The sequence below is a fragment of the Mustelus asterias genome, chromosome 9, assembly GCF_964213995.1.
Source record: "Mustelus asterias chromosome 9, sMusAst1.hap1.1, whole genome shotgun sequence".
NCBI lineage: Eukaryota > Metazoa > Chordata > Chondrichthyes > Carcharhiniformes > Triakidae > Mustelus > Mustelus asterias.
Window position 1 is genome coordinate 89,744,832 of NC_135809.1, and position 18,897 is coordinate 89,763,728.

The 18,897-nt window shown below is 40.2% G+C and overlaps 1 protein-coding gene across 2 annotated transcripts in view; it reads left to right on the top strand.

The window, feature by feature from the left end:
* The window catches only part of LOC144499161 (anoctamin-9-like), a 133,477-nt gene that overhangs the window by 19,008 nt on the left and 95,572 nt on the right, over window positions 1-18,897 (top strand). For both annotated transcript variants that reach the window (XM_078221243.1, XM_078221242.1), the window contains exons 2-5: window positions 4,380-4,448; window positions 6,086-6,199; window positions 13,053-13,189; window positions 16,033-16,115. In XM_078221243.1, the coding sequence (XP_078077369.1) occupies window positions 4,380-4,448; window positions 6,086-6,199; window positions 13,053-13,189; window positions 16,033-16,115 (403 nt within the window). The remainder of the gene's footprint in view (window positions 1-4,379; window positions 4,449-6,085; window positions 6,200-13,052; window positions 13,190-16,032; window positions 16,116-18,897) is intronic.

An 18,897-nucleotide genomic window follows, 5' to 3' on the forward strand; every position in this document is an offset into this window, starting at 1 on the left:
CAGTCCATTATAATACAGTATAATACATTCAAATTATGCTATCAGGTTTGCACCCTTCCTGGGCATGAAACTGATTGCGTCATTGGAGGGATCTGGGAAGACCACAATCGGAAATCTCCCCAATGCAAATCTCATTTTTGGCCTCTTGTCCGATTTAGTGGCCATTATGGGATATGCGCCCACGGTTAATAGCAGCACCAAATTGCGGCCATTCATTCTGAACAACAGTACAGCAACATTTACTGGACTCCAACAGATAGGTAATACTGAAGAGTTTCTAGTGGTGAAGATCAAACATAACACACTAAAGAAAACTAACCCAACTCTCTCATCAGCAAATCACAGTTTTATCCTCATACTGATACATACTTAATTCCTACACCTACTGTATTGCCAGATGATTTCCATCATATTACCAGCCCATGATAACATTTAGTGTAACTGGAGTCAAACACTTAATGATTACAATCTTGTAGAGAAATAAACAAGGAAATATGACTGAAAACAAATAGGCCTGTAATCAAAACATGGAAAGTACTTTGTGGTATTTGTGTAAAGCAATCAAGTGCTATTTAAGTGAAAGTTTTTTATTTCTCTTTCATGTTGAGATTGCTGATTACCTCAGTGTTGAAATCTAATCCACCTTACACCTCTCCTTATGTCTGGTCCACTTCACTGTTTCCAGTGGCCACACATTCTGTAGTTGATTCTTGCCCACGTGTACAAAATGGATTTGCTTATTGTGCATTGAAATATTATTACAGATAAAGATTTTATTTTATTGCACTGTGGGAATTATTGCGTGCAATTGGATCCATTGTGAAAGGCCTAATTGGTCTGCTTTAAATAATTATTAAAGGAATTTCCAAAGTTAGAGGACAGACATGTATTTCTGTAATCATCATCACACTATCCACATGGTGTATTGCCTCTCTGGTGCCAGGTTAAAGAACATCATTGCAAGGATGCTGAATGTTCTGCAGGGAGATGGGAGTGAGCCCGAAATTGTGGCACATGTTGTCACCAGTGACATAGAGGGATGGTAGATACTCATGTCCTATGGTCATACTTTTCGGAGATAGTGAGGAAGTAAAAAATTGGAGCTTAGAAAGCAGTAATCTCTTCATTATTCCCAGTGCGTAGGTGTGAGAGTAGAAATAGGAAAGATCAATACGTGGCTTCAAGCATGCTGCAGGAGTACAGGCTTCATATTCTTCGGGCATTAGGACCAGCTATGGGATAGAAGGCACTTATGCAAAAGGAATGGGTTGTACCCCATCAGGACCAAGACCAGTGCCCTCACGGGGTGATTTACTGATATGCCTGGAGAAGATTTAAACTAAATTGGCAAGTAGTGGGCACCAGGATATATAAGTAGGAAACAGAAATAAAGTACATAAAGGAGTAAGTATGTTAGATAGAACGAGAGAAGGAAATAGACAGGAGTAGACTAAGAAGGACTGCAAGGAATACAAAGACAGATTTAAAATGCTTGCACATAAATGCATAAAATGTACTAAAGGTGAGCTACAAGCACTAATACCCATGTGGGAATATGATATAATGGCAATAACAGCAATGTGGCTCAAAAGTGGTAAAGCTAAGTGCTTAATATTCAAATATATGAAGTGTTCTGAAAAGAGGGGGAAGGGAAAAAGGGAGATGGGATGATAGCACTGATTAGGGAAGATATTGTAGCATTGAAAAGAGAGAGGATGTCATTTATGTGAACATGGACCAAATCCATTTGGTTAGAGTTGAGAAGCAGAGAATGGTATTTATCATTAAGGGGGATATTCTATAGGCCTCTAAATAGTGTGATAGGGATAAAGGAAGAGGGAAGTCACACAAGTAGGCCTGTAATCATGCACTTCAAAACATGGAAAATATGCATTTAAAAAGTACATGGGTAGTAAGAGATGGCATGGTTTATTCGGGACAAAGAGGGTGAAATTTGCTTAGAGGCAAGGGCAAATCTGGAACATTTAATGAATACTTTATATCTGTGTTTACTAGAAGGAGGCTGACAAAATATTGGTAAAAGTAGAGGTGGAAAAGGTGAAAACCGATGGGCAAGATGGACAGGATAGCCTGGCTATGCTGAGATTTGATAAGTCACCTGGACTGGATGGTTTGTGTCCAAGGTTGATGAGGAAAGTGGGGTGGAGATATTGGAAGGTCTTGCCATAATCTTCCAAATTTCCTTAAATAAGGAGGGAGAGGAGGCATCAGAAGAATGGAAAGTGGCAAATGTGATACCTTTGTTTAAGAAAGGGTGTAAGGATGCACATAGTCACAATGGTGGTGGATAAGAGTTTAGGAACATTAATCATATAAAGAATTAATAGATACTGAAGAGATTTTAGTTTATTAAAGAGAGCCAGAATGGAGTTGTAAAAAGTAGATTGCGTTTGACTATCTTTGAAGTAACAGAGTAAGGCGAAGAGGAGAATCCGGTAGATGTTGTCTATATGGGTTTTTAAGATATCCTGCATAAAAGACTGGTTAACAAAATTGAGACTCATGAAATAGGAGGATCAGAGTCAGTTTTGATTTCAGCAAGAGGTACAGACGGATATGAGAAAGAACCTTATTAGTGAAAACTAATAATTTGGAACTCACTCCCAGTAGGATGGTGGAAGGGGAGATTATCAAAAGATTTCAAAAACAAATTGGATGGATGCTTGGAATTCAACTTGCAGGCATAAAGGAAAGAGTAGGGAATTTGAACTGAGTGGATTGCTCTACAGAGACAGTATAGACTTAACATAGACGTATCCACTGAATCATGTCTTATATAAATAGATTGATGGGCTGAATGTCCTCATTTTGTGCTATTATGATTCTATGCCTTGAATCAACATTGAAAAAGCACCACAGGCCAGCACCTGGTATATTCTGCCCAGCTGACGATTCCTAATCTATGTCACAAGGCTATTCAACAGTGGGTCTGGCGTCATTTATAGGCTAGACCAGGTAAGGATGACAAATTTCCTTCTCCAAAGAACATTAGTGAAGCCAGATGGGTTTTTATGACAATTGATGATAGTTTCATGGTCACCATCACTGAGACCAGTTTTCAATTAATTGAATTTTAGTTCCATCAGTTGTGAGTAGGCTGTTCAACTGTAAAGCCCCAAAAGTTCAGTTCGATCCTGATCACAACTTCAGAACACAATAACACATTGCTGTTTCATTCATATATTGGAAAGCCCAAACCTCCCTGTAATACTCCAATTGCAGCCTAAATATAGTTTTTAATATAAATAATCATATTGCTTTTATATTCTGTGCATCTAAACACATAGGGTGGAAGTCTACCATCCTGCCCACCATAGGAATTGTAGGGGGTGGGACACGGACCATGCAGAGGTCCATTGACCTCGGGCGGGACTTTGCGGCTTCGGGGCGAGTGCAGCCAGAAAATCCCGCCCATAATTTTATTTCCATTATGCACTTTCACAGACCAGAGTCCATTTTCTCCTACAATTCATTTAAATTTTAGCCTGCTAAGATATAGTCCAACATGTAATATATCATATCTGTATGTACTTAACTGCATCTGTCACCTGTATGTCCATCCAGCAGCCCAATTGTTTTCCTTGCAAATTTATTTTAATTTGTGAGATGCGGACATTGTTGGCAAAGCCAGCATTTGCCACCCATCCACAATCTCTCTGAGAAGGTAGTGGTGAGCCATCTTCTTGAACTGCTGAATTCCACATGGTGTAGATACTTTCACCATGCTGTTAGGGAGAGAATTCTAAAATGATGATTGAGTGGCAGTGAATGAGTAATAACACATTTGCAAGTCAGTATGATGGGTGATTTAGAGGGAACTTGGAGATGGTGCTGTTTGCATGCTGCCCTTGTCCTTCTATGTGGTAGACATTGTGGGTTTGGAAGGTATTGTTTAAAGGAGCCTTAGCAATTTGCTGGAGTGCATCTTATAGCTGATACACACTGCTGCTGTTGTACGCTGGGGGTGGAGGGAGTCAATGTTTAAGGTGGTGGATAGGGTGCTAATTAAGCATGATGGAGCTTGTTGTTGAAGTGGCACTCATCCAGGAAAGTGAGATGTTTTTCAACACATTGCGGACTTCCGCTTTGTAGATAGTGAATAGGTTATGGGGCGTCAGAAGTTGAGTTATTCATTGCAGAATTCCCAGCCTCTCCCCTGCTCCTGTAGTTCCAGTATTTATGTGCTTGTCCTGTTAAAATTCTAGTTAATGGTAATCTAAAGGATATTGATGATGGGTGATTTAGTTATGGTAATGCCATTGGAAATTAGTGTCTCAGGCAAAGATCCATGATGGCACTTTGATGTGAGCACTATCCCACAGCCAGTGAATGACACTCATAACATCTTTTTTTTACAGAATGAAATGATTTACATTACGCCCCAGAATGCAGACGAATGCCCGCTGCTCGAGGATAATGATATTTTGGTAACTCCTTTCTTTTTCTTTCAAAAGATCTAATTTAACAAATCATGAAAAAATAATGTATGGTACTGAAAGATAGAAAAGTACCAAATGATATTCACTCACATTTCTATGTACAGTAAGTGAGTACACTGTGGTGTTCAGTCACATAGAAAAGTAGTTATCCCCTATTTTTTCCTTTACTCACTCCATCCATATCACCCATGAAGCTCTTCCAAGTGAAGTAATTATATACAGAATACAACTCAAAACAAACCATCCCATTTAAAAGTCAAAGGTTAGTTACAACATAAATAATTTAAAAAAAAATTACTCTACCTTTAAAGCTAATGCTCAGAATGGACCAGGCAAACCCAAATCCATTCCTTGCTTGCTCCAAAAACCAAATTCAAAATTTGATTGAATCCAATTCATAGTTCCCACAAGAGAGACAAACAAGATCCAAGCTAACAAGGTAAGGCATTGCACCCCAGGGCTTGATCTGACGCTTGATCTTAGTTAAAAGGCTGACAACATAAATATAATGTGGAGATGCCGGCGTTGGACTGGGGTAAACACAGTAAGAAGTTTAACAACACCAGGTTAAAGTCCAACAGGTTTATTTGGCAGCAAAAGCCGCACAAGCTTTCGAAGCTCTAAGCCCCTTCTTCAGGTGAGTGGGAATTCTGTTCACAAACAGAGTTTATAAAGACACAGACTCAATTTACATGAATAATGGTTGGAATGCGAATACTTACAACTAATCAAGTCTTTAAGAAACAAAACAATGACAGCGCAGAGTCGCTGAGCAGAAACTGATAGCCAAGTTCCGCACACACGCGGACGGCCTCAACCGGGATATTGGGTTCATGTCACACTATTTGTAACGCCCACAGTTGCGTGGACCTGCAGAGTTTCACTGGCTGTCTTGTCTGGAGACAATACACATCTTTTTAGCCTGTCTTGATGCTCTCTCCACTCCCATTGTTTTGTTTCTTAAAGACTTGATTAGTTGTAAGTATTCGCATTCCAACCATTATTCATGTAAATTGAGTCTGTGTCTTTATAAACTCTGTTTGTGAACAGAATTCCCACTCACCTGAAGAAGGGGCTTAGAGCTTCGAAAGCTTGTGTGGCTTTTGCTACCAAATAAACCTGTTGGACTTTAACCTGGTGTTGTTAAACTTCTTAACATAAATATAATGCAGACTAAAGATTTGTCTACAGAGCTCAAATCAGAAACAGCCTGGGCTTTTAACACTGACCTCCCAAATACTTCAAAATTAGGTTTACAATATGTTAGAACTCCCTCCACATTGTTCAGTCATGTATCTTTGGACTTAGTGAATTGTCCTATTGAGCAATTTCAAGTCTGGTGCAAAAGGTTTGAAGCAGAATAAAGTTTTGTGCACATTCCCTCACTTAACCAGTCATCATCTGGTATAGCAGGAGTTTGAGTCCCTTCTACACTGTCACATCAGCAGTCTTCAGTCGGAAATATTGAGATACAAATTAGACCTCCCTCTACTCTATGCCAGCTAACAGGCCCACGTTAGGTGCAATATAAATGTTATGGAAGATGGAGCTCATTATAGAAACAGAAGAGTGCATTATGTCTGACAAACAATCCATTTTTTTACTTTGGTATTCTAATGTTTCAGGATAAAGTTGATTTTGTCTTAGTAGCGGCAAAACCAGAAAATGGCAAGGACAAAAAGGAAGCAAATAGAAAGCTTTATCTGAGTAAAGTGAGAGAAAAAGGTTTCCGAATAATGGTGAGTATGTTGATATGAATGTGGAATCTGAGGCATGAATATTAAGGTAGAGCAGCCAAATACTCCACCATAGCAATAGCCCCTCAATATCTGGAATCACTGGTTTAATGATTAAAAGAAGGTCTTGTGGCGCAGTGGTAGCACCCCTACCTCTGGACTAAAAGCTCTGGGTTCAAACCACACTTCAGTACTTAATGGCCACAGAAGGTACATTGATAACCTAAACAGGTTGATGATCAGCCTGCAAATCTTTCCAATATGCCTGATGGCAGGCAATAAAAGTGAGAGAGTTTACAGATCAGCCATACTGCAGATGCAAACAGCAAACCAGTGCAATATTTTGCCAAGAATAATCATGGACAAGTCCAATGGAAGTCCATGGTTGCCAATGGCTTCTTAGGGAATGGCATCTGAAGAATGAGTTAATTGATTGGACTTTCATATAGCTTTAATAAATACTGACTACAATGAAATGGGAGTACTATTTGAATAGGGAGTTGAAGTAGATTTTAAAGAAAATAGGAGCAATTAAGTACTTAATCAGAGCATGGGTGTTGTAGTGAGCTTTGGTCTTGAGCACATTGTTGGTTTCAAGTTAGGAAATCACTGCTGGAGCTCCTTAAGCATGGTATGTCTCTATATCCAGGAAACCTTTGCTGAGCTAATCAACCCACTTTACTACACAAATATGAATAAGCATCCAGCAGGATGATGGTATTTCTAGGTGTCCTATTCTGGAAAACCAGTTCGTGAAGGATAAAACTGGAGCCAATCTTTGCACACTTTTATCTTTATTTAGAATTCTGCATCACATGCATATGCCTCCAAACTTACCAACTACAGCATTAGGCTGTCTCAAAGATGCTCAAGTGAAAGCCTACCACCTATATACAATTAAACACAACATATATTTAACATATTCCTTTCTCTCTGCTAAAATAAAAAAAGAAATTAAACTAAAATTTCCATATTCTGATCAAAGTATTATTATGAGATGCTTTTCTTCTATGGTCCCTAACAATTTGTTGTACATGCATTTCTTTTTTAAAAACAATTGGATAGGTGTTGATTTGTGTACACCTATTTAATTTTAGCAACTTTCTTTCTCTCCAATATTTGTTTCAAGCCAGCAAGATAATTTGTAACCAATATTTAAACTTGCTAGTAGCCTTTCCTGTATGCCCTAAAATCATCACATCCCTTGATTTACTAGACATCTCTAGAATATATGCACCCGAGCACCCATTTCAGGCAATTGGTCTTTGGAGGTGATAGACCAGTTCGGTCTGACGTGATCACTATCCAACCCTTGATCTACTGTATTCTGTTCCTCAGAATGTACATCACAATACATGTGAACACTTGGGACACAACGTGCTTTGATTACTTCTAACAGCTGTTCAGAGTCCAAGACTTTGTAATTCACAGAATTACAGAATGGTTATAGAAGGAGGCCATTCAGCCTGTCAGGTCTGTAAAGTTCTCAGAAGGAGCAATTTACCTAGCGTCACTCTCTGGGCTTTTTCCATAGCCCTGCACATTATTCCTTTTCAGGTAATGATCAAACACCCTCTTAAATGAATCGATTAAAATTGCCTGCACCACAGTCCTGGTCAGTGCATTCCAGATCCCAATGACTTGTTGTGTGAAAAAGTTTTAACTGAGAACCAGAAGCAGGAGTAGGCAATTCAGTTCCTCGAGCCTACTCCATCATTCAATAAGATTGTGGCTGACCTCATCTCGGTCTCATCTCTTTCCTGCTCACTCCCCACAACCGTTCATCCTGCTACTAATTAAAAACTTACCTATCTCCTCCTTGAATGTGTTTACTGTTCTAGCATCCACTGTAGACTGGAGTAGAGAATTCTACAGTTTCACAGCCCTTTTCATGAAGTAATTCCTCCTCATTTTTGTTTTAAATCTGCTGCCCCTTAGCCTAAAACTATGGCCTCTCATTTTAGAATGTTCAACAAGGGGAAACATCCACTCCGCATCTACCCTGTCAATCCTCTTTAGCATATTACATACCTCAATTAGATTGCCTCTCATTCTTCTAAACTCCAATGAGTATTGGCCTAAACTGCTTAATCTTTCTTCATAAAACAAGTCCTTCACCTCTGGAATCAATCTCGTGAATCCTCTCTGAGCCACCTCTAATGCATTTACATTCTTCAAGTAAGGGGGTCAAAACTCTGCGCAGTACTCCAGATGTGGCCTCACCAATGCCCTATACAGCTGCAACAGCACTTCCCTACTTTTATACTCTATTCCATTATCAATGAATGCTAAAATTCCATTTGCCCTCCTTATTACCTGCTGTACCTGCACGCTAACGCTCTGCGATTCATGCACAAGGACACCCAGATCCGTCTGCACTGAGGCATTTTGAAGTTTCTCTCTGTTTAGATGCTAAGTTGCCTTTTTACTCCTCCAAACAAAATTGATAACCTCACAGTTATCCATGTTAAATTCCATCTGCCAAATTTTAGCCCACTGACCTAACCTATCTATCTCGTTATAAATTTCTTATTTCCTCATTGCAACCAGCTTTCCGATCTATTTTAGTGTCATCTTTAAATTTGGCTATAGTACATTCTATCCCTGCATATAAGTCATTAATACAGATTGTAATTAGTTGGGAGGACTGAACCTTGTGGCACACCACTAGTTACACCTTGCCAACCATAAGAGACCCATTTATCCCCACTCTCTGCTTTCTGTTGGTTAGTCAATCCTCTATCCAAGCTATTAATTACCCTGTGGGATTTACCTTGTGTATTAACCTTTTGTGTGGCACCTTATCAAATGCCTTTTGATGTCCAGATACACTACATCTACAGGACCCCTGTTATCCACTTTGCTTGTAACATCTTCGAAGAACTCTAGCAAATTAGTCAAACGTGATTTACCCTTCATATAACCATTCTGACTCTGATGGGACTTTGCAAATGTCCCGTTACTACTTCCTTAATAATGGATTCCAACAATTTCCCAACTATAGATGTTAAACTATGTGGTCTATAGCTTCCTATTTTCTCCCTTTCTGAACAGGGGTGTTACATTAGCCCTTTTCCAATCCACTGGAATTTTTCCAGAATCCAGTGAATTTTGGAATATTATAATCAGTGCCTCCACTATCTTTGCTGCCACTTCTTTTAAGACCCTGGAATGTATGCCATCAAGCCCTGGGAACTGTCTGCCTTTAAATACCAATAGTTTGCTCAGTATTTCTTCCCCTAGTGATGGCGATTGTTTTAAGTTCTTCCTTTTCAACTACTTCTTCATTACCTGTTACTATTGGGATGGTTCTGTGTCCTCCCCGTGAAAACCACTAAATAATGACTTAATGTCTCTGCCATTTCTGTGTTCCCCATTATTAACTCCCCAGTCACGTCCTCTAAGGGACAAATGTTGACTTTAGCTGCTCTCTTCCTTTCTTATATACTTAAAGAATCTTTTGCTATCCATTTTGATATTTTGCACTAGATTTCTTTCATAATTTACCTTTGCTCTTTTTAATACATTTTTAGTAATCCTTTGTTGGTCTTTAAACGTTTTCCAATCATCCAGTCTGCCACTGATCTTTGAAATATAATATGCCCTTATGTTATCTTTAACCTCCTTGCTAAGCCAGATTCATTTTGCCCCTCTTACAATTGTTCTTCCTCTCTGGAATATATATTAGTTGGGAGGAATTGAATATTTCCTTAATTGTCTGCCACCAACTGTCCGATGATTTAGTCTTTCTGCCCGGTCCACTCGGGCCAAATCTGTCCTCACGCCTATCGAATTACCTTGATTTAACAACTGAACACTAATGTGGGACTTAAGTTTATTGCCTTCAAACTGAATTTAAAATTCAAGCATGCAATGATCATTCTTCTATAGAGGATCCTTTACTACAAGATCATTAATTAATCCCATCTCATTACACTAAATATTAAATCCAAAACAGCCTTCTCCCTGGTTGGTTTGACAACATATTGTTCCAAGAAACAATCTCTAATACACTCTATGAACTCTCCTTCAAGATTACCCTGACCAATTTGAATAATCCAGTCTATATGCATATTAAAATCACTCATGGTTATTATCGTACATTTCTTACAAGCCCCCAGTATTTCCTGGTTTCTATTGTGGAACTATTATTAGGGAATCTATAGAATTTATCGCATAAGGCTTATGAGTCCTGTCCACAGTGGATACTGAATGAGAGGACATGGGGGAGGAGGGCTGTGAGCAGGCCTGGGGGAATATGGAGGACATGATGTGGAGATGCCGGCGTTGGACTGGGGTAAACACAGTAAGAGTTTTAACCAAATAAACCTGTTGGACTTTAACCTGGTGTTGTTAAAACTCTTACTGGGAATATGGAGGCGACATGGGGAGTGAATGGGGCTTAGGGGTGAGGATTAGGTGCCTAACAGCACTATACAGAATTGAACTATGTCCCAATGAATGGAGGCAGGCTTTCTAACATGCCTCCCTCAGCATCTGTCTACTTGTGTTCCCACATCAGGTTTATTTTGGAAGTGGCAGCTCCATCTCTAGCCTGTCCTTGCCATCCCACCATGAGAATAGTACAGACCAGCACTGCAGGGCAGCAGGCACGATCACAATAACAAAGAACAAAGAACAATACAGCACAGGAACAGGCCCTTCGGCCCTCCAAGCCCGCGCCGCTCCCTGGTCCAAACTAGACCATTCTTTTGTATCCCTCCATTCCCACTCCGTTCATATGGCTGTCTAGATAAGTCTTAAACGTTCCCAGTGTGTCCGCCTCCACCACCTTGCCTGGCAGCGCATTCCAGGCCCCCACCACCCTCTGTGTAAAATATGTCCGTCTGATATCTGTGTTAAACCTCCCCCCTTCACCTTGAACCTATGACCCCTCGTGAACGTCACCACCGACCTGGGGAAAAGCTTCCCACCGTTCACCCTATCTATGCCTTTCATAATTTTATACACCTCTATTAAGTCTCCCCTCATCCTCCGTCTTTCCAGGGAGAACAACCCCAGTTTACCCAATCTCTCCTCATAACTAAGCCCCTCCATACCAGGTAACATCCTGGTAAACCTCCTCTGTACTCTCTCCAAAGCCTCCACGTCCTTCTGGTAGTGTGGCGACCAGAACTGGACGCAGTATTCCAGATGCGGCCGAACCAACGTTCTATACATCTGCAACATCAGACCCCATCTTTTATACTCTATGCCCCGTCCTATAAAGGCAAGCATGCCATATGCCTTCTTCACCACCTTCTCCACCTGTGACGTCACTTTCAAGGATCTGTGGACTTGCACACCCAGGTCCCTCTGCGTATCTACACCCTTTATGGTTCTGCCATTTATCATTTAGCTCCTCCCTACATTATTTCTACCAAAATGCATCACTTCGCATTTATCAGGATTGAACTCCATCTGCCATTTCTTTGCCCAAATTTCCAGCCTATCTATATCCTTCTGTAGCTTCTGACAATGCTCCTCACTATCTGCAAGTCCTGCCAATTTTGTGTCGTCCGCAAACTTACTGATCACCCCAGTTACACCTTCTTCCAGATCATTTATATAAATCACAAACAGCAGAGGTCCCAATACAGAGCCCTGCGGAACACCACTAGTCACAGGCCTCCAGCCGGAAAAAGACCCTTCCACTACCACCCTCTGTCTTCTGTGACCAAGCCAGTTCTCCACCCATCTAGCCACCTCCCCCTTTATCCCATGAGATCCAACCTTTTTCACTAGCCTACCATGAGGGACTTTGTCAAACGCTTTACTAAAGTCCATATAGACGACATCCACGGCCCTTCCCTCGTCAACCATTTTGGTCACTTCTTCAAAAAACTCCACCAGGTTAGTGAGGCATGACCTCCCTCTCACAAAACCATGCTGACTATCGTTAATGAGTTTATTCCTTTCTAAATGCGCATACATCCTATCTCTAAGAATCTTCTCCAACAACTTCCCCACCACGGACGTCAAGCTCACCGGCCTATAATTACCCGGGTTATCCTTCCTACCCTTCTTAAATAACGGGACCACATTAGCTATCCTCCAATCCTCTGAGACCTCACCTGCGTCCAGTGACGAGACAAAGATTTGCGTCAGAGGCCCAGCGATTTCATCTCTCGTCTCCCTGAGCAGCCTTGGATAGATTCCATCAGGCCCTAGGGATTTGTCAGTCTTTAAGTTCTCTAACAAACCTAACACTTCCTCCTTTGTAATGGAGATTTTCTCCAACGGTTCAACACTCCCCTCCGAGACACTCCCAGTCAATATTGGGAAATGACCCGACTTGTGATTCCCACCTCAATTACTGTATCTTGCTTGGATGCCTCAAAATATATGCAATTCAAACTCCAGTTCAAAAACTCTGAGCCAGGTTCTGTTGCAGAGGCTAATCGCAGATATAGCTGTATGAAATTGCAGTTCTCTCCACAAACTCCCACATGCTGTAATTACAGCACATCATCTGCCCTCCCACGCCTGTCTAAATTTATTATTTATTTTATTAAGTTATAGCATATTACCGTTTTATAGCATAGAGATGAAAATAGGATGAACTACCTGCGATAAAAACAAAAAGAATAAAAGGCAACATGTGCTTCCCCATTGCCTTTGGAATGAATTCTCACTTGCACCAAAATCCCAAATGTATCACTCTGTTTACAAACTAAGATGTTGTACATGATCATGTTCAGTAGAGAGTTAAACCAAGATGCAGGTTCCAGAGTGTGGATTCAGGCAGCAGAATTCACTGCTTAAGTAATGTATGTAGACTTTGATTAAATTACTGCTATCTGAAATATAAAAAAGCCAATTTAAGAAACTAAAAAGCAGTTTTCTTCCATCCCAGAAAAAAGAAGATAACCACAATTTATATTTCGGAATTCAAGCCCGTGAAGAAATCTTTGACAAATACATACAGCATCAGAACATTTCTGAAAGAAGACATGAAAATCCTGGACTTGACACAATTTTAAAATCAACTAGGTACTGATGTTATATGAGAAGGGGTCACGAAATGTTCTTGGCAGACATTATTAAGGAGAATCCCAAGGCATTTTATACATATATTAGGAACAAGAGGGTAGCTAGAGAAAGAGTTGGTCCACTTAAGGACAAAGGAGGGAAATTATGTGTAGAACAAAAGAAAGTGGGTGAGATCCTTAATGAGTACTTTGCATCGGTATTCACAAAGAAGAGGGACACGTCAATTCATGATATCTTGAAGGGGTGTGTAAACCCTTTAGAACAAGCCATCATTACGAGAGAGGAAGTGTTAGGTGAATTAAAAAACATTAAGGTAGACAAATCCCCAGGGCCAGATGGCATCTATCCCAGAATACTGAGGGAGACAAGAGATGAAATTGCTGGGTCTCTAACAGAAATCTTTGTTTCCTTGTTGGCCATTGGTGAGGTACCGAGGATTGGAGGATAGCCAGTGTTGCCCCATTATTTGAGAAGAGTAGCAAGGATAACCCGGGTATTTATAGGCCAGTGAGCTTGAGGTCAGTGATAGGGAAACTGTTGGAGAAGATTCTTAGGAATAGGATCTATACACATTTGGAACTGAATGGTCTTGTTAGTGACAGACAGCATGGTTTTGTACATGGGAGGTCATGTCTCACTAATTTGATTGAGTTTTTTGAGGAGGTGACAAAAATGATTGACGAGGGAAGGGTTGTGGATGTTGTCTACATGAACTTTAGTAAGGCATTCAACATAGTCCCTCATGACAGGCTGGTGCAAAAGATTAAATCTCACGGGATCAAAGGTGAACTAGCTAGATGGATTCAGAACTGGCTTGGCCATAGAAGACAGAGGGTAGCAGTGGAAAGGTGTTTTTCTGAATGGAGGTCTGTAACTAGTGATGTTCTGCAGGGATCGGTGCTGGGACCTCTACTGTTTGTAATATATATAAATTGCTTGGAAATAAACGTAGCTGGTCTGATTAGCAAGTTTGCAGATGATACTAAGATTGGCGGAATTGCGGATAGTGATGAAGATTGTCAGAGAATACAGCAGGATGTAGATAGATTGGAAAATTGGGCAGAGAAATGGCAGATGGAATTTAATCTGGACAAATGTGAGGTGATGTATTTTGGTAGATCCAATTCAGGTGGGAGCTATAAAATAAATGGCAGAACCATCAGGAGCATAGACACGGAGAGATCTGGGTGTGCAGGTCCATAGATCCTTAAAAGTGGCAGCACAGGTGGAAAAATAGTGGTAAAGAAAGCATATGGCATGCTTGCCTTCATCGGATGGGGCATCGAGTATAAATGTTAGCAAATTATGTTACAGTTGAATAAAAAGTTGGTTAGGCCAAATTTGGAATACTGCGTCCAATTCTGGTCACCACACTACCAGAAGGACATGGAGGCTTTGGAGAGAATGCAGTAAAGGATTACCTGGATGTTGCCTGTTATGGAGGATATTAGCTATGAGGAGAGATTGAATAAACTGGGATTGTTCTCCCTGGAAAGACAGAGGCTGAGGGGCGACCTGATAGAAGTTTATCAAATTATGAGAGGTATAGATAGGGTGAACAATTGGAAGCTTTTTCCCAGGACAGAAATGACAATTACAAGGGAGCACAAGTTCAAGATAAGGGGGGAAAGGTTCAGTGGAGATGTGCGGGGAAGTTTTTTACACAGAGGATGGTGGGGGCCTAGAATGCACTGCCAAGTGAGGTGGTTGAGGCAGTCATGTTAGCCACGTTTAAGACTTATCTTGATATGCATATGAACAAATGGGGAATAGAGGGATATAAGTGGTTGGTTAGATAGGTAAACACGATCGGCGCAGGCTTGGAGGGCCGAAGGGCCTGTTCCTGTGCTGTACTGTTCTTTGTTCTTTGAGTATGATATAGTTATTTAATTGCTTTATCCTTCAGATAGAATTATGTCCTGGGATTCCTTTGCAGTATGGAATTGATCAGAGCACTGTGGGACTATAACATGGAGCTAACCTAACAATGATAAGCACCACTGCTCTACTCCACACTAATATACATTTGATAATTGAACAGATCATTATTCCGTACATATGTAATGTTGAATATTGAGTGTGACACTGGTAACCTTCACTGTCTTATATCATCCAATCTTTACTGCATTATGTCATCTCTTTTTATAATAATTTCCAACCCACATAGGCAGTTGTTATTGGGAAGTTGCCTTTCCCCAACTATATTTGCAGTTGTGTTGCTCACTGGGGATCTGTTCCCCTTTCTCATTCACATTAGAATGCGTGGCTGGGAACCCAGTCATAAGATATACATGCAATTGATAAGGAATATGAATGAATTTATAGGAAATCTACACTGCAATGGGCCAATTTTTGGGGGATTATAAACATATAATACCTTAAGGTCAACATCAAGGGGTTAATAACTGGGCAGTGAGTGTGTTGACATGAACTTTATTACATGACTCATGACATTTAGTGACTAGAAACTGAATAATTAATAAAGTAACAGCTCAGTAGAGAACGAGTGACAATTATTCTAATGTAATTTTCTATAATGAAATGTCTTGCATTACTTCTTCTTGGCCTTTATGCTAAGGTCAAGCCCAAGATGGCAATGTCTTATCTTGTCAGCTTGAATCTTGTTTGGTCTCTCTTTTGGGGGACAATGAATTGGATTTTGAATTTGGTTTTTGGAGCAAGCAAGAAATAGATTGGGGTTTGCCCGGTCCATTCTGAGCACTGGCTTTGTAACTTTAAGAATGGAGTAAAAAGTAGAAAAACAAATTATGTCTGCAAAAACATGAGATACTAACCAAAGCTACCATTCGAAGCTAATGTGTTAAACTTTCTGTTTATTACAGAATTCGAATTATAAATTTTATTCTGTGGAAGACAAAATATTCAACAAATGATGGAAATGACAATGATCCATCTGGTAAACAAGGTACTTTAACAATGAGCAGCCAGTCTATGTGATAAAAAGATTGTTCATATGAAAGCACATTAGATACATTGGCACAGTTTATATGAACAATGTCAGATGCAGAAGGCTGTGGCATAAGGCTGCTGCCTAGAGCAGGTAGGTTTATTGGTGGGTTGGGGGTAGCGATTTTGAGGGAGGCGTAGTGAAATTGGAAGATTAAATTTATTGCAAAGAAAACTGAAGTGATAAAATTTAGAAGAATGAGGATATATACATTCAATTACTCAATTTTAAGGGAGTGTAGGAACAGAGAGAGTTCATATACGTGATTCTTTGAAGGTAACAGGATAAGTTGATAAGGCTATTTAGAAAAGCATACAGAATACATGTTCTTAAATAGAGGTTTGTCTAGCATTTCCTTCTCACCCATACACAGGATACAAAAAATTGTCATCTGATGGGTAATGTTTCTCTCACCATTAGCCTCTAGTTTTTCTTTCCATTCCAGCTTATTTCTGTAATAAAAACAGAAAATGCTGGAAAAACTCAGCAGGTCTGGAAGCATCTGTGGAGAGAAACAGAGTTAATGTTTCAGGTCTAAATGATCCTTCTACAGAAGGATCTGTACCTGTTTTATTCATCCAACTTCCCACCCCCACCCACACACCATGGGCTTTCCTTTGAGGCCTACAATTCCAAAAAGAGGCCTCTGATCTCCTTTTCCCCAAGAGGCCTCTGATGCCTCTTCGGTCTCTGATCCAACCCCAGCACCAGGCCTCTGATTTTCCCCCCTTCCACCCTCTTCCCTATTACCACATTACGCGGTCTCTGATACCTCCCCATCAGATCAACTTCCCAGTCTGCTGCTCCTCCTTCCCCAGATGACCCTGACATGGTCCTGCATCCCCTATATCTCCATTGTCTTTTCCCACTTACCTCAGTTAAATAAGGTGGAAATACTGCCAAACAAACTTGTATCTTTACAATGCAAGTTGCAAATCCTCAGCGAGGAAATATTAAACAAGTTCTCTGAAGTAGATTAGTTAAAAACAATTAGCAGCATGCATTGCATCAGAAGATTGTGGTGGATTTCAATTGATTACATTTTGTTTTAAATAAAGTGTTAAGAGTGGGAAAATATTTTCAATTTAATCATATTCTACATTTAAAAGTTTTTTAAATTGAATTTTAAGAGTTCATAAATACATTGAATGAAGAAAGGCAATATAAAATGAAAGGCACAATTCTAAAAGGATTTTAACAGCAAGCGAGCCAGGAGCTAAATGTGCAAAAATCATTGAAGATGGCAGGGCAGATTAAGACAAGTGGTTAAGAAATAAAGCATTTGAAATCCAGGGCTTTTCAAACTAGGGCACAGAATAAAAGAGCAAGGAAATTATGATAGACCTGTATGAAATACGGATTGAAACATAGAAAATAGAAGCAGGAGGAGGCCATTTGGCCCTTCGAGCCTGCTCCGCCATTCATTTTGATCATGACTGATCATCAAATTCAAGATCTTGATGCCGCCTTCCCTCCATATTCCTTGATCACTTTAACCCCAATAGCTATATTTAATTTCTTCTTGAAATCACACAATGTTATGGCCTCAATTATTTTTTGTGGTAGTGAATTCCAGATTCATCACTCTCTGAGTGAAAAAATTTCTCCTCACCTCAGTCCTAAAAGCTTTACCCCTAAACCTCAAACTATGACCACTAGTTCTGGATACCTCCACCATCAGCAACATTCTTTCTGAAGGTATGCTGTCTAACCCTGTTAGAACTTTATAAGTTTCTATGAGATCCCCTCTCACTCTTCTAAACTCCAATGAATACAATTCTAACTAACTTAATTTCTCCTCATATGACAGACCTGCCATCCCAGGAATCAGAATGGTAAACCTTCGCTGCACTCCCTTGGTAACAAGGATATGCTTCCTCAGATAAGGACACCAAAACTGCACACAATATTCCAGGTGTGGCTTCATCAACACCGTGTACAATTGCAGTAAAACATCCCTATTCCTATACTCTAATCCTCTTGTTATGAAGACCAAATTCCATTTGCCTTCTTTACTGCCTGCTGTTCCTGCGCACATACCTGCAGCGACTGATGCACAAGGACACCGAGGTCTCTCTGAGTATCCACCTCTCCCAATTTACACCCATCCTATTTTTGCTACCAAAGTAGATAACCTCACATTTATCCACATTATATTGCATTTGCCATGTACATGCCCATTCAGCCTGTTCAAATCACGCTAAGCATCTCTGCATCCTCCTCACAGCTCATCCTTCCACCCAACTTTGTATCATATGCAAATCTGCAGATAATACATTTAGTTCCTTTGTCCAAATCATTAATATATAATGTGAACAGTTGGAGTTCTAGCACAGATCGCTGCGGTACTCCACTAATCACTGCCTGCCAATCAGAAAAAGACCCATTTGTGCCAACTCTTTACTTTCTATCTGCTGACCAGCTTTCTATGCATCTCAAGACACCACCTGCAATCCCACGCGCTTTAACTTTACATGGTAGTCTGCTATGTGAAACCTTATCGAAAGCCTTCTGAAAGTCAAAATGAACCACATTCCTCGGTCAACTCTGCTCATTACAACTTCAAAGAATTCCAATAGATTCATCAAGCATGATTTTCCTTATGTAAATCCATGTTGAGTTTGTTTGATTATGTACTACTGCTTTCCAAATGCTGAGCTATGAAATCCTTGATAATGGACTGATGTTAGGCTCACTAGTCTGTAGTTCACTGTTTTCTCTCTACCTCCCTTTCAAATAG